Source organism: Phoca vitulina, unplaced genomic scaffold, assembly GCF_004348235.1.
Source record: "Phoca vitulina isolate PV1807 unplaced genomic scaffold, GSC_HSeal_1.0 scaffold8, whole genome shotgun sequence".
NCBI lineage: Eukaryota > Metazoa > Chordata > Mammalia > Carnivora > Phocidae > Phoca > Phoca vitulina.
This window is the reverse complement of record NW_022589711.1, coordinates 53,687,502-53,703,378: the sequence shown is the minus strand read 5'-3', so window position 1 is coordinate 53,703,378 and position 15,877 is coordinate 53,687,502. Positions and strand designations below refer to the sequence as shown.

The window sequence follows — 15,877 nt, the reverse complement described above, 5'->3', positions numbered from 1 at the left end:
TGTCTGAGATCCAAACTCGGATTCTGCCACTTTCTAGTTCTGTCAGTTTGGTTAAGTCACTTGATAAATGATCCTCATTTTCCTCATCTGCAAAATGGTGATATGATGCCTTTCTAATTACGTCTTAAATAAAAAATGAAATAATGTAATTGAAAATGTTCATGAAATCCAGTTAAATATAACTAAGATAAGTTGATAGAGAGTTCTTTCCATTAATTCTTTAAAAACTGGTATATAGAACTTTTATTCATGTTATCAAGGGCCTAGAGGTAGGAGGAAAAAGCATAAGATGAAGAAACGCTGAGTGCTCTGCTATACCCATAGTTTAGTATATGTTTAGGGCAGTAGAGAAAAAATGAAGCTGGAGTGGCAGGTTATAGTCACCTTGTGGAACATATTCAATTCCAGATTGAGGAGCATGGATTAACTTGCTATTTGTTGAGTCACTGAAGGTTTTAGACAAGAAAGCAAAAGTTATCAAGTAGCAGAGAGACCAGGTAGCATCCCTTATTACTGCTACCTGTAAACTTAATTCCTATCTGTCCTAATCCTTAGCCTTGAACCAGAGTGGAGAGAAAACAAGAATGAAAGGCAAAATGGTGAGAAAACGTTAGTAATGGCAAACTGAATGTGATTGAGTCAATTGGAAAAAGTTCAGCTTGTGAGATCAAGCCTGATTCTGATAGAATTACTTAACACTAATTTAATACTGAACATAAGGGTATGTATGCAGGGGTGTAGGCCATTCAGGAGAAAAGTTTCATGTTGGGATGGCTTTTTGAGTTACGTGTTAACATCTAAAGGAGTAAAATGCTAACCTTTGATACCATGTTTATTCTAGCATGGTTCACCCAAAGTACCCTTGAAGGTTGACTTGTACTGTACCATGATGAAGTCTTGTTTTTCCAGGTGAAATAAGTTACAGAATGAGTAGTGATGTATGCACTGCTGCTGAACTGAGGTGTGATTTTTGATGAATAATTCACTGAGTTATCTCTGAGACTTAAGTAAGACTCACATTCTATGTAAGGTAAGAGATGAATGAAGAACATAAAATTTCCAGGAGTTCCTGCTCTCCCAAGCATTCTCCACATTGGAGAGTTCAAGTATCCCATCATGAACTGATTCATGAACTCTCTACCAATGGTAGTCCTTCCTCTATTTGAATATCTTCAAATATCTTCAATGTCAAGAAACCCAACAGAAGAGACTTCCTTTCAGTCATTTCTAGTTGTTAGAAATTTTTCCCTTAATTGAATCCAAATCTGCCTTTCTATGCTTTTAAATACTTTTTACATTCTCTGAAGCCTTCCAGAAAGATCATCATTTCTTTCCCACACGGCTCTCCTCTTATTATTTAAAACCCGCTATCATGTTTACTGTCTCCTTTATCTAGATTTAAAATGCCCTCTTCACCCTAACGTTCTGTGGCCGTATCTAAAATGAGATGGCTATGAATCTCCTCACTAATTTCACTAACTGGAAGCTTCTCCTCTAGATGGGCTCCAGTTTATCTTAAACGGTGGTCCTCAGGACTAAACACACCAAATCCAAGCATGATCTGGCCAGGATGAATGCTAGAATTCAGTCTAACATCACATAAGCCTATACAGTGGGTTTTTCAATTGGATACATTTTAGTCTCAGTTTCAACTGAGGTCACTAGACGATAAGTACCCACATTCCACAATGGGACCAGAGACCCCAGGCAGATGTTGCAAAAGAGGTGTCTTAGAACCTGTGTCACAACTCTTAATGGCCCAGCTCTCTCAGCCCTGTCTGCCTACACTCCAACTCCTGCCACCATACCAGGTGAACTGCAAGAAAGGAGATAAATTATTAGGAGACATTTCTGGAGACAGCTGGTGGTATGTGTTGAGTCCCACTTCCCTGTCACCATGGAGAAGGATGAGAGTTCCCACACCTCACTCTATGCCTAGGGAAAGGGGTTTCGACTCATCTACTCTGATATCATAATTCATTGATTGCTTCTTATTTTCCAGGCACTGTATTAAGACCTTGAAAAATGTTATTTATTTCTCATAGCCATCTTAGGCAGAATGCATAATTCTTATTTTATTGAGCAAGCAATTAAGTAGCTTTCCCAGGAGCTCACATGTATTAAGTAGCTTAGCCTGAACTCGAGTTTGCCTGACTCTGAGGTCCAAGCTTTTAACCACCGATTTATTTTTCTATTAGTTATAGTCAGCATGGCCTTTGACCACAGCAACTGATTTTACTGTGTAGGTTTTTCCATTGAGCACTGGGCAGTTAAATAATGAGTGAGAAGATTATTCATAAGTTGTGGAGTAAATCAACTATTCCTTCTAAGGACTTGTATTATTATAAAGAGCATAGATAGAAGGGATAGTTTGTGACACTAACAAACAACACAGTTAACATGAAAACCACTTGCTGTCTTTCTCAACGGAAAATGCAGAGCTGCTTCTACCTAGAGGCCAACAGGAGAACTGCAGTCTTTCCTCTTGTACAGTGAACTCCTTTCATTGACCAGCAGCCCAGCCGCTAGGTTGAGGATGCCACTCACCTCCTCATCAGGTGGCTCTAAAGCTTCAGCCGGGAGCAGTGTGGACCCAAGGGAACACCGTGTATATGAATGGACCAAAATGTCTTGGGGATCCTGCAGAACAGAGAGCTCTGGAACTGCAAAGATCATAGCACCCCTCTGCCAGTCTAGGATTGATCCTGGGGGAACCCTGGATGGTTCAGAAGGACCAAGTCCAACCTTACTTCCTCTTCTGTGAAATGTGGGAGCTGGGAGGATTCAGTCCAATTTAGCTGATATTTGTTAAGACCTCCTGCATGCCAGGCAGAATTTTCAGTACTTGGGATGTGCTGGTGAAGAAAACAAAGCTGTCTCCATGAAGCTCAGATGAGATAATGCATTTGAAAATATTTTGTAAACACTACTGTGCCACATGCACAGGGATAATTGTCCTTTGTGTTTCTACTACATTGGGATGCCCTGTTCGTTTCAAACTAATGTGCCTGGGCACTGGTTTTGGAAGTGCAACTATAACTTAAGGCTGAATTCAGAGTTACCTGAATGGAGTTGTTCACTTCACACCATGAGCCTGGCTCTGGGCCACTCACTTTTTTTTTTTTCACATTTCATAGTTTTATTGAGACTTTTTCAGTTTTAATTGTCTATAGTAGGTACAATTCTGATGATCATGATCATATCAAAGCTCTCCTATTATTAGCAGATAGTAAGTTGGCCGCATGCCTTAGGCACACACACACACACACACACACACACAACACACGATATTATACACTCCTGCATGCAAACTTAGAGGAAATACACATTCCTTTTATTAAAAAAAAATATGTACAATAAGTCTGGAATTTGTTAAGCTACCAATGATTTAGATAAACCTGAGAAGGCTCAAAATGTCAAGTAACACTATTTCCATACTGCTCATTCAATGAAACTGTTAATCACAAAGAAATCTAGTTCAACTATATTAAAATCACAGATAATATAAAAACAAACATTTTTGCAAAAACACTAAACATACTAGAATTCAAAGTCACAAGTTTTGATATGTAACATATATTTCCCTTCATATTAATTTGCAATGATGTGTATAATATAATGTATGACATAAAAATTGTAACAGAGTTCAGCAGCCAAATCATTTACAGTTATCACTATAAAACTTGAAATTAAAGTTACCAACTGAACAACAAGAACATTAAAATAGCAGTGTTGAACTTGCTGGTAGCGTGTTACTTAGAAACTCCATCTCAAAGAACTCAAGATTATATTCTTTCACCTTAAGAAGAAACACAACACAAAAATGTAAGCAGAACTGAGGACAGTAAGGGATTGTACCAGCTGCCTCTTTCTCTCCCCTCCCCCCAAGTTTTTCCTTAAATTCTAATCTATCTATAATGCCCATCCCTCCAGACTTCTAAAATGTAAGGGATCTACTTTGAATTTAGGACAACCTTTCGCATTGAAATTGGAAGTTTCAACCATATTTGGGGGCACAGTTCTAAATGTCTTGAAAAGACAGTATAAATTTTCTATGTCGTATAAAATATAGACAATACAGACCTAGTCTGGCAAAGATATTTTGTATTTACTATTGAGCTTATGAAGACCGGGACCAGGTCTTCCATCTTCCATGTTTTCTGTGTCCCCAGAACTTAGCCTAGGACTGAAGTCAGAGTAGTCTGTCCATAAATGTGTGCTGCACGGAATGGAACTAAACCGGGATTGAGTTGATAAAGCTAATTATGGGAGTCTAGAGCATGGGCAGAGAGCTAGAGGGATTTGTCAGTTTAGGCTTGTGAGTGATTTGTTCTACTTCTACACCCTCCATCCTAACAGCTGCCTGCACACTGAAATCTTCCTTAGAAATGCACATACATTCCACCATGAAGTCCTTCCTACTCTATGAGTCAGTGTGGCTCTTCCTCTCTTGGATCCCCTTTCTTTTATGGCCTCACCCTCAGAAATAACATGGAAACCTGATTTGTCTTATAGTATTCTCTAAAAGTACCAAACTTTTGATTCTGGAACAGTTCTATATTTGCAGGAATAGTACCTCCACCTTCAATCATTAACAATGTTCAGTACAATTTGAGGAAGTAGTAAATTAAGTTACAGTCTATACCTTTCCTGTGGAAGAATCTCTGATTTCCCAAGATACATGTGTGCATGTGTGTGTTTGTATGTAGATCGTACAATGTGCTCAGTGTTTTCTCCCTCTCTTTGTCCTCTCCATTAAGTCCTGATACTTGGATCTCTTTGGTATTGGAACTCATGAGGGAAATGATGGCACCAAAGATACGATTCTGACATCTCCCTGCCCACACCTTTATGATCTATAGTATTTGACTCCGAAAAATAGTATGCTGGGTTTAATCCTGATTTTTCTTCTGTTCTTAGTCTCTCAAAGCACAGTCATCTGTTTCAGAATCAGAATTTTATACAAGACATTTATAACATGTGAACACCTGGCACCCCATGCCCAGTTTTCTGAATTCAAACCTTTGAGGGTTGGAGCTCCCACTTCTGCAGTTCTAACAAGTGGCTTTGGAGATGATAGGGCGCACTGAAGTTTTAGACCCATTGTCCTGGGTGCACTGTCAGCAAGACAAGTTCATTGTGAAAGGTCTTCTGGCTGGAAAGCTAGCTGCTAAGTCCAGAACTTTTCCTGTAATGGGTTGTGTGCTTTTGGAATGGGTTTCCTCTCCCAGATCAATAGAGCATGAACGTTTTAGATTTAGGGCACAGAGAAAGATTTGTGACTCACCAAAGTAGCATGTGCATTGTAGCTGCCATAGGTAATTCCATTCTTTGAACGGGCACTTTAAAAAACAAACATTATTTTTCCCAATTTTTAAGTAAAATAAGTCAATAAAATAAGTAAAATTGAAAGCATCTCTAATGCACCTTACAAATTAATGATTACCATTAACATATATATCCTTGTTTATGGTGACAGTTGGTTTATAGTCCACATATGGTTTTACATCAACTTTTACATTTAAGTTTACTTTTAAATTTACATTTATATATTTGAACATGAGTGAATTAAAATGAGAAAATAATGAGTTTTAGTTATAAAAGCTTATTGTTTTAATATACACTCAAAATATATTGTATCAATACTGATTTTAGCCTTTTACCCTAAATAGTATAACCCAATCACTTTTAAGTTGGAAAAAAAAAAGGAATCCTTCCTTGAGTTGTTCCTAAAATAACTGTCTTAGTGGCTGATGCTTCCCAAAGTAATGACCTATTTGTAATTCTTCTCCTGTTTCTCACCAACCCCTTCTTTTTCTATCTCCCTCTCTCTCGGGTTAAGAACCATGCAAAATAGTTTTTATTATTATCACTTAAATTTTGTGTTTTAGTTTAGAGAAGTCTATCTGATGATGATAAAATGGTGTATGTATGCTCTTTTAAGTATTTTTAAAAGACTACTGGTTATGGAATATTTATGCCCAATAAGACCACCTGCTCAGGTATAGGTAAAACTGCAGTTGCCAGGGCTATATCAAAAACTCTTTAAAAAATCCTTTTTCCTGATATAAATAGGATTGTTTTTTACATGTATTCAAACAGTGGTCCATGGGAGAAAAGTAATCCTATAGGGAATTCTTGGTCATGTTGATGTTTACCATTTAGCTACTTTTGTCAGATACTCCTCTAAATGATATACAGACACAGTATCGTTTAATGCTCACAAGCATCTCATGAAGATGGCACTCATACCTCCAATATTACAGAAACCACAACCCAAGTGCCCTCAGCCTCTAAGCTTCAGAGCCAGGATTTCGGCGCAGAGCTAGCTGGATGAAAATGCTCACGTCGTCCCTCCCACCCTGTGGTGCCCAGAGGTTAGGAGCTGTGGTTAGGAGCCCCTTCAAGGGGCTGTTCTGCCCAGCACCGTGGAATGCAAACTCCCTGGAGCTAGCACTTGTTTGGCATAGTTGCACCAGTGGCCTGTCTGTCTAAGGTAGTCAACGCATATTAAAATAGTCCTCATAATAAAATAGCACGCAGTCAACCGTGTAGCCTCCTTACGGAGGGGGGGAGGAGAATAGCTCACTTTCCCTGGAGGGCCTGAGAAAGATCAGCTTACAGGCGTCAGCATGGGGTGTGACCCTTCTTCTTTCTCTCCATCTTGGCCCTGGCACGTGCTTCGGGTGACCATCATCTGACATCAGCCCACAGTCTGGGCAGAAAATGTTACCAGGTCTCCTTTTCTCCCCCACCCAAAACACACTCAGCCCTTTCACTGACCTGACTTCTGATTGGAGGCTGGGTGCTTTGGATCGTGACCTCCAGGACCCCTCTGTGGGTCACAGCCTGTTCGCATTACTCTGACCACAACTTAAGACGTCTGCAGTGGACTGTGAGGAAAAGTAAAAGCCTGGTGTTTTCCCATCCCCAGGTAGCAGAAACTCGGAAGCCTGACAGCGTTCCAGCCACCTGAGTGGGCCCAGGGCAGGCAGCTGCCCATGTGTCCCTTCCAGACAGGCTGCTCGCTAAAATGAGGGATCTTCTTCAGTACGTCGCCTGCTTCTTTGCCTTTTTCTCTACTGGGTTCTTGGTTGTGGCCACCTGGACAGACTGTTGGATGGTGAATGCTGACGATTCCCTGGAGGTAAGAAGTCAGCACCTTCTTTTTCTGACCTGAGTTTGTCCAAATTTTCTCTCAGTCCCACTGTCTCAGGACACTTACCAGGACTAATGAAAGAAATAATAGCCAACATGGACGGACTTACTCCTTATTTACTACTTCCTGAGTCTTACCTTATTAGCTCATTTAATCATCACAGCTAATCTATGAGGTAGGTGGTGTTGTTATCCCATTTTATAGATGAGGTAATTGAATAATCCCTCTTTTTTCAGCAGGATGAATTCACACAAAGGTAATCACATAACCCCAGTCACTGAGTCCTCCTGAAACTCACCTCTTCCCCTGCTGCCGATGCTAAATTGAATAACATTCCAGTGACACCCTTTCTGACAACCAAACACTTTCTAAGCTTGATTATGAGTAGCACGAGAGCCTCTCTTAAGAAGTGATAATGTAAGAAATTGAGTAATCAAACTCAAGGTATATCAAACTTACCCAATTACTATGCAAGAGAAAAAATGTTATTTTAAGGAGTTTCCAAGTAGGAACAAGTATTCTGAGGGAGAACAAGTCTTTCCAGTGGGTCCTGAAGTACCGGGGACAGATAAGGATTTACAAAACCCTCTCAAAAATAAGCTGCTCTTGGAAGCCAACTGCTATGTAAGAAATGAGTGAGTGGTTCAAATTTGAAGCATTTTATTTTTCTTACTGGAGAAGCTCAGAAAGAAGCAATTTTGAAGTTTATAATAATTTCCTGTGACTAGAGGAATCTGAGAAAGGTAGAACTGAGTAAAAATCTAATCTTCAAAATCAGATACTATTCATTAGTAAGGCTTCAGAAAGTGTGGGTAAGAAAAAGAAACAATATATCAGGAACTCAAAGACTATATAGCAACCCAATCTGCTCTCTTATGTACATCCTGAGGGGAACAATTTATTCTAACAAATGCTGTAACGTCAACTCTGTGAAGTTTAGGAAAGATACCCAAGAGCTACTTCATATATTTTTTCCCCTAATTTTATTTATTAGACTCCCAAGTTGGAGTTAGAAACGGAAAGTAATAATCTTTCTATTTTGGTGTGTATTATTTTTGCATTTATTATTTTTATTTTGCTTTTAATTTTCCTCTGGCTTCTACATGGCGTTTCAAAACCAACAGAGTTAGTTATAAATGCTTCTTTAGAGCCAGAAATTTATGTTTCTGAAAATTGTGATAGAATTGAATCACTGCAAAGGATGTCTGCTATATACGAGTCCAGTGATGTATTTTATCTGGCTGTGCATATAAGTGGTGAAGGAGACACAGAGCGCCCTTTGAACAGTGCTTAGAGAAAAGCACAGATAAAGAAGTCTTCTGCCATTAGCCCTGCAGCCTGGATTGCCAGTAGCAGGAGATTAATTTAGAAATATATTGAACTAGAGCACACTCAAAAGTCATTTTTTACAAATATGCAAAACCTCATCTAAAAGCACTGTTAAAATATTTTCTAAAACAATTTGAAAATCTTTCTGCTCAAGCTGACAGCATTACTAACTTCGCTCGATAAGAAATGGAAGTTTAGAAAGGGTCAGACCTTGCTGAGAGAGATTGAGAGTCCTGGCATTTAAAGCGCCTTCTTGCTTTGATTTCAGTATCCAACCACTTTGCCATCTGCTGTGTGCAAGAGCACTGCTAGTTAAAATGAATGGAATGAGCAGCCCAGGTTATTCACCTCGAGTAAATCCTTGCTAACCTTGGACAAGAGTTAGTATTTCTTAGCTTCTTTCCTATTTCTCATACTTAAAATGTATTACACAAACATATCCCAAGAAGCCTCCACATTAGAACAAAAACCCTGAAACAAATTAGGCCTCTTCTCTCCTACTATCTCTTTATTTATCAATATTTTTAAAGGGACATGGATCTCTTGTAATAATTGCTCTCCCAATTGGCCAGTATATAAAGGCATACAATTATCCACAGATTTGGGGGTTTTGATAATCACTGTCTCAACTCTACTATTCTCTCTCCTTGCTTCCTTCCTTATGGATGTATCATCTTTGGTTCCTATTAACAGCTCACTTTAAACAACTATTGGACAAAAGTTGACACAACAAAAGTGCTTTTAAAAAAACCCTACCTGTGGAGTATTTAAACACAAAGGAGTATTATGAATTTTTAGCTTCGTTAGCTTTGTTAACCTTCTAGGGCGATGTAGGCATCAGAGTTGGAAAATAGATTCTACAGTTCAATTCAACATAACGAATACGAATGTATGGCATATAAAAAGTACCACACTAGTCCTACTAGGGGAGGCAGAGATAAAGCGAGAGTGGGTCCTGCCTTCCAGGAGCGGACATTTAGTGAGGAAAAAAGATATACACGAAACTATAATGAAAGGCATAGGCCAGTTCATATTTGAGAAAGAAATGAACAATATACCATTGGAGCAAAGAAGATAGAATTATTATGAACTGTTGGGGACGTTGAAGCAGGCCTCAGGGAGGAAAAGGCATTTGAGCAAAGCCTCCAAAAGATGCAAAGGATTTCAAAAGGTAGAAATGGCAGCAGGGGACTTGCAGACCAGAGGACACATGGCAAAAGTAAAGAATGAGCAAAAGCTCAGGGCTTGTTAGAGGATTAAGGTGAATAACCAGGGCCACGAGGCAGAAAGAGCTCAAATATTCTTTTGTCTTACTACAGAATACTCAAAATAGTATAAAATATTATTTTGCCTTACTCAGGCCTCCCTTGAAGAGGGAAGTTCTTTGCATGAAGTAAAAATGTTAGGAAAAAAAGAAATGGCCCAGGAATGGCACTGTGTGCAACCCCAACCCGGGGATAGCGGCCCTGAGGCCCCAGCCTGCTCCTTCACTACTGATTTTCCTGTATGTCTGGGAAGACCACATGGTGGACAGAACTTGGGCTTTAAGATTATTCCAGCCTGTGTTTGCATTTTAACTGTCTTCCATTGAACAAGACCCGGCTCAGTCTTCAGCTCAGTTTCTTCAATTATAAGAGGAAGTAAACTGCGTTGTTTCAAAGTCCTTCCTCAGTCTTCACATTCTTTAATAACACCAGGACTCCTTGACTATGACTGGTCTGCAGTCCCAGAGATGTGGCCCGTCACTAAAGGACCGATGGTGTCTACAGCCTCCCCCCGAAACTTCCACTAGGAATCCAGGGCGAACATTCTCAATTTCCCTGTAACTTCATACGCCCGTCCTTCCTGCTTCCCATCCTCCTTGTCTCCTTATTTATTTCTTCTTCCTGTCCTTCCCTTTATCCCCTTTTTTTCCCCTTCTTCCTCCCTCCTTTTTTCCTGTTTCCTTCCCTCTCTCCTCTATCCCTTATGCTCTTCCTCTCCTTACTTATTCTTTTTCTTTCCACTCATTTTTCCTTAATCTCTGTTTCCTTCCCCTTCTCTCTCCTTTTTTTTTTTTTCTTTTCTTTCTATCTCCCTTCATTCCACAAATACTGACTGATACCTCTGTGCACCCGGTGCTGTGGTGGGTACAGGTTAGGAAGGAAGATGCAACCTGGATCTACTTTAGGTTACTCCTAGCGTGCTGGCAGAGACAGACAAGTGAACAGAGCATAACAGTATGTTGTCACAAGTGCCGTCATAACAAAGAACTCCCAGTGGCCAGCTCGCCCAATCTCAGATAATGAGTAAAGGCGATCCAGAAGAAGAAATACCTAAACTAGGACTTGAAGAATAGGTGGGTGAGGGAGAAGTGGAGAGTATCCCAAGCACAGGAAAGAGTATGGGCAGAGATCCAGGTAAGAGCAATATTTGTGGCTTTAGACTGTCTCAGCATGGTAAGAATTTCCAGTATAGGGAGGAGTATATAGGAGCTTGGTCATCAAAGGCTTTGGTTCACGTAAAATCTTAGATCTTACTCAGTAGAGAAAGGTGCTTCACTGAAAACAAACAAATGCATGTATTTCACAAAGATCGATTATTCTAGCTACTTGTGGGGAATGGTGAGAATGGGTAAATGAAGTGTAGGGAGACTAACTGGGAGGTCTTTGCCATAGAACAGAAGGGAAGCGATGGTGGTCTGGACTATTGAGGCAGCAAGCATAGCGAGATGTGTGAAGATATGGGAAGCTCTAAAGAACTATAATCAATAGGATTGATAGTTGCATGTGGGGCAAGAAGCTGATTTGGGGGAGAAGTCAAGGCTGAAATCCACTTTACTGCTTTTAGGCAATTGGAAGAATGGTAGAATTACTCACCAAGAAATTAAATGGAGGAAAACTAATCTCTATACAGAAGTCATCAAGCAGCAATGTCCCTGGACCATCCCACTATTTTTTCCTCATTTAGATTATGATACAGCACCTCAAGGGGGTCAGGAAAGAACGCTTTACAGTGAGGAAGTTCACAGGTTGGACTTGATGTTCGAGGACCTGAGATTAAATCCCACACTGCCAGGCAATACCTGTATGCGTTTAAATTGCAGACATTAAAATTGCTATAAAGTATATTTCCTCTTCTGTAAAAGAATAATAATATGCACATCATAAGTCTCCTGTGAGGATTAAATGAGCTTGTGTATCTAAAGCATTTACCACAATACCGCGCAAATACAAATCAGTCAATAAACAAGAGATATATTATTGTCTATTTGCAGTTTATTGTTTTGTTTTTGTTCTGGAGGAGGAGATGACATTTTGTATAATGTTCACTGAAGGGAGAGATATGAGATTTAAGTTCTATTCCTGTTTTCATTATTGATTCTCTTGGAGAAATTTTGTTTACTTCTCTGAGCTGTGGGTTGCCCATTTTTATACTTAATGACTGTTCCCTTTTTGTCTCACCAGGGAAGAAGGCAGACAATAGAGACAAAATAGCATAAGTTACCCATTGTATACATTTTAAAAAGAAAAATAAATTGTGAATTAATAATATTGTTAATATGTTGACTAATTTAGAAGATATGTAATTCTTCATTATCCACACTGAAATAAAAAAATAGTTTCTTCATAAAGTTACTGGTCTTTCAATTATCAGGAGGAAAGAATGTTTTCACAAGATTAATCCGTTTTCAGTTAATCTTGTGTTAATTATTTACTGAGAACTTGCTATATACCAAGCACTATTATGATTAAAATTTTATTACTTCAAATGAAGGTTTCTAATATTTGGATTTATTTTACCCCCATAACCTGCTTCTCCCCTGGGATTTCTAATTACATTAATGACACTACGTTGTTTCAGACATAAAATAAATATTAAAATTATTATACCTAGTATCTACTCTGATTTTTCATATGCTAGTTTTACTTTTCAACTCATTGGGAACTCCTTCAGGAGTCCCTGGCGGCTGCAAATATTCTCTCGTTCATCTCATGCTCTCCTACCATACCTAGCACCAGCTTCCAAATCATGGGAACTTGTGATTCACATGAATCGACTGGGCACATATTAAGATACTTGGCATATTTATGAAAAGAATGAATAAATGAATGAAATATAACATGAAGTGATCTTTGGAAACCACACACTGAACCATAAATGAGAAGTATCTCTGTAGGGAGACCACCACCTTTACCCAGGCAAGATTTTTTATCTTACTACAATTTAAACTTTTTTCAAGATATGGGTTTGGTTCCTCTTTTTAATAAGATAGGAATAAAAATCTAATTCCCTGGGAGGTATAATAAGGTTGGTGAAGAGTGCATTCTGGCCCAGAGAATAAAGCTTTTCTGCCTGGTGCTTCAAATAAAGACAGAAATGAAGAAAAGGAGAGAGAAAAAAATAAATGAATATTTTATTATCATTCACTCGACGTACATTGTGATCTGTCACAACTGATGCACTCGCCATTGCAAAGTTGTGATACCACGCTCTCATAAGGGTTCTAAAATGATTAAATATGTGACTTAAACAAATTCAACAATAAATGTTAAAAGTGAAGTATTTACATAGTTTAAATATGTAAATTAGGTCATATAACCACGAAGGCCACAAAAATTATATTTTACCTAGTAAGTATGCATTATCTCATTCTTGCCATTTATACCTCTAGCCAGTCCTCCACAAATAAGCAGGCAGAACTAAACCAAATGTAATTTAGCAAATAAATTCATGGCACCTAAATGGAGAGGAAAGGAAACATCTATTATGCTTATTTTAATCTTGCTTCCTTATCATTATAAATACCGGTTTTGAGTTCTTTTAGAGCCAGTATAGCAAGAAAAATAATATAAAGTATTCAAATAAAAGTTCAGAATTGTAGTATAAAAAATTCAAATGCCTTTCATGTTAAAATTGAAATTGTTTCAAGTCATAGTAGTAAAACAGGCTACTTACTATAGTATTAAACCTTTTGCCTCTTAATAAATGTATTTAATTAAATACTAGAAAGAGATAAGTTGCATCTTCAGTGTTCAAGTACGTTAGCACAAGAATGGCAACAGTGATGTGAAATGCATAAATTCTTCTAGTATGTGGATGCAAGGTGGTTTTTAAAATAATATATCTTCATGACTTATTTTACTGTTCTTTTGGTTTATGCATACTTCCTCCTATATGTATTATATTTACACATACATCCCACTGCATATACATTTATAACCTAATGCATATTGGCAAAGAAAAATCTTACTTGATAGTGGTCAGCCCACAATAAATATTTACTAAGCCTATTGTGTGTGTGTGTTAGTATATATATATTTTTTTTCTCCCATGTAGCTGGTGAAAAATAAATGCCAATGAATTAAAGTATTTTTAAATTTCTCTAATTCTCAAAAGATAGATAAAATACTTGGAGGCAAGACAAACACATCCAGAACTACAGGAAACAAGACAAGATAGGCAAAATTGTGTGTTGCTGCTTGTAAATATTTCCGGAGTGATAAGGAAAGAAAAATTGGCAAAGACTAGGATAGAGAAGCCTTAATGGAAGGCTGCTAAAGAGATCAGAATAAGAAATCCCAGGATTAAGGAGCGAATTTAGGATACTATAAATTCAACGGGGAAGAGTCATGGTTAATACAGGTTCCTAAAGTTTTTCTGAGTGGTATCCTGCTCATCCTGAGTCCTACGGTAAACACTTCCCAGAGCCAGGTGAGTAGATACGGTCCAGGTGGACAGCAAGTCAGTATAAACTCTGTAGTCTAAGTAATAGTTCTCTAACTCCCGGATTCAGCTGTTTTGTCTATTCAGTCAAGTCAAAAGCACATATTAAGCATCGACTATGCGTATAGTGTATCAGCTAGAGTTCAAATGAGAGTTAATGTGTGTGGATTTGAAAAATTGACCTACTTTTTTTTTCTCAATAAACATCTATTGAGCATCTATTATGTTCCAAGCAGGAGGGTCTGTAAGCTCCTTGGAACAAGGTGCCACACGTGCCTTGGTCCCTGCTGTATCCCCAGCATTTCCTTAGTCTATTGCCTGACGCATGACAGACACTCAATGAATAAAGTTTGAAAGATGACAACAGATAGACATGGGAGACAGATGTACATAAATGTACATAAAATAATAAGGCTGTATTGTAAATACTATAGAATATGAACAAATTATGGTATGATCTAAGAAGAAATTAACTCCAGCTGGAGAAACTGGGAGAACTTCATGGAGGAAAGAGTATCTTTGAAGTGAGACTTGAATGAAAGGTAGAAATTTGACAGTTTGAAGGCAAAGGAAGGTATTCTCATTATTATACACCAGGAGCAGGAAAGTTACATGCTGTTAGGAACCGGGTAGTCAACATCCATGAGAGAGGCAGACTGGGTAGGGGGTTGAGGAACCTGTGAGCACAAGCCCCACCTACGGGAGTAGCCACTCAGCTGCCGCTAATTGTTGTTATGTGGGACTGAGGAGTCCAGGTGGCCAGAAGGACCAAGTTTCCAACAGAAGCCAGAAATCTGGACTGTTCTGTAAGATCTCTATGTTTTACTATTGCAAGTAATTAATATCAAGAGACTTATGCTGGCCCCATCTTTGTGACTTGTACTTTTATTGTTACATCTTGGATAAACTGAGCTCTCCCCATTGAGATAATCTGTTCCTTGCTTCAGGATAAATAGATATTCATTGAAATAATGTAGAAATTCCTATTGTATCATTATCTATATTTATTAATGCATAAATTGCATGTGAAAAGAGTAAGCTTAAAATTAGAATCTTCTATTTTGAATGACCCTGTAAGATAAGAATTATTAGTTAACATTTTGCATTTTTGCCCTTTAAGAAAGGTTAACCATAATATTTTAAGCCTCAGTCTGCTTTTTAAACAGAACCTTGTCTTAAAACTTTTAAGAATTTAGATTTACTTGCCTTTTAGGAAGTTCTTAATAAGCTAATAAGCCATTGTATAACACAGGGATAAGTAAGTGAAGATTATATATTACAGACAAGGAAGGGCTTTCCTAAATATGATAAATAACATAAAATCTTTTAACCTTGTCTTTTGTGCACAAAGGCACCTTTAAGGGTGTCTCCAGTAAGTGCTACATTAACACAGAAGTTTAGTTAATTACAGCCACTATTCTCACGTACCTTAACCGAGTGTGAATACCAAGCAATCTCATAGTGTGCCCCAGAGCATTAATACCTAATGAAATTGGATTCCTTGTTTCCTCTAATGAGCTCATTGCTTTTCTAAATATGGTCATTGCAGGTAAATGATCAATAGCCTTGAAAATGACACCACTGCTGGATTATTTTGCCAAGAGACTCTTTTTTTAGTGTAAAATGAGTATTCTCCTATATATATATATATATATATATATATATATATATATATATATATAT

The 15,877-nt window shown here is 38.2% G+C and overlaps 1 protein-coding gene across 1 annotated transcript in view; it reads left to right on the top strand.

Annotated features, from left to right (window-relative positions):
* Positions 1-5,242: 5,242 nt before the first annotated feature.
* Positions 5,243-15,877, top strand: part of CLDN16 (claudin 16) — a 22,013-nt gene continuing 11,378 nt past the window's right edge. Inside the window, 4 exon segments of the mRNA XM_032406266.1 lie at positions 5,243-5,318; positions 6,801-6,961; positions 6,964-7,011; positions 7,013-7,147. Of these exon segments, the coding sequence (XP_032262157.1) occupies positions 5,243-5,318; positions 6,801-6,961; positions 6,964-7,011; positions 7,013-7,147 (420 nt within the window).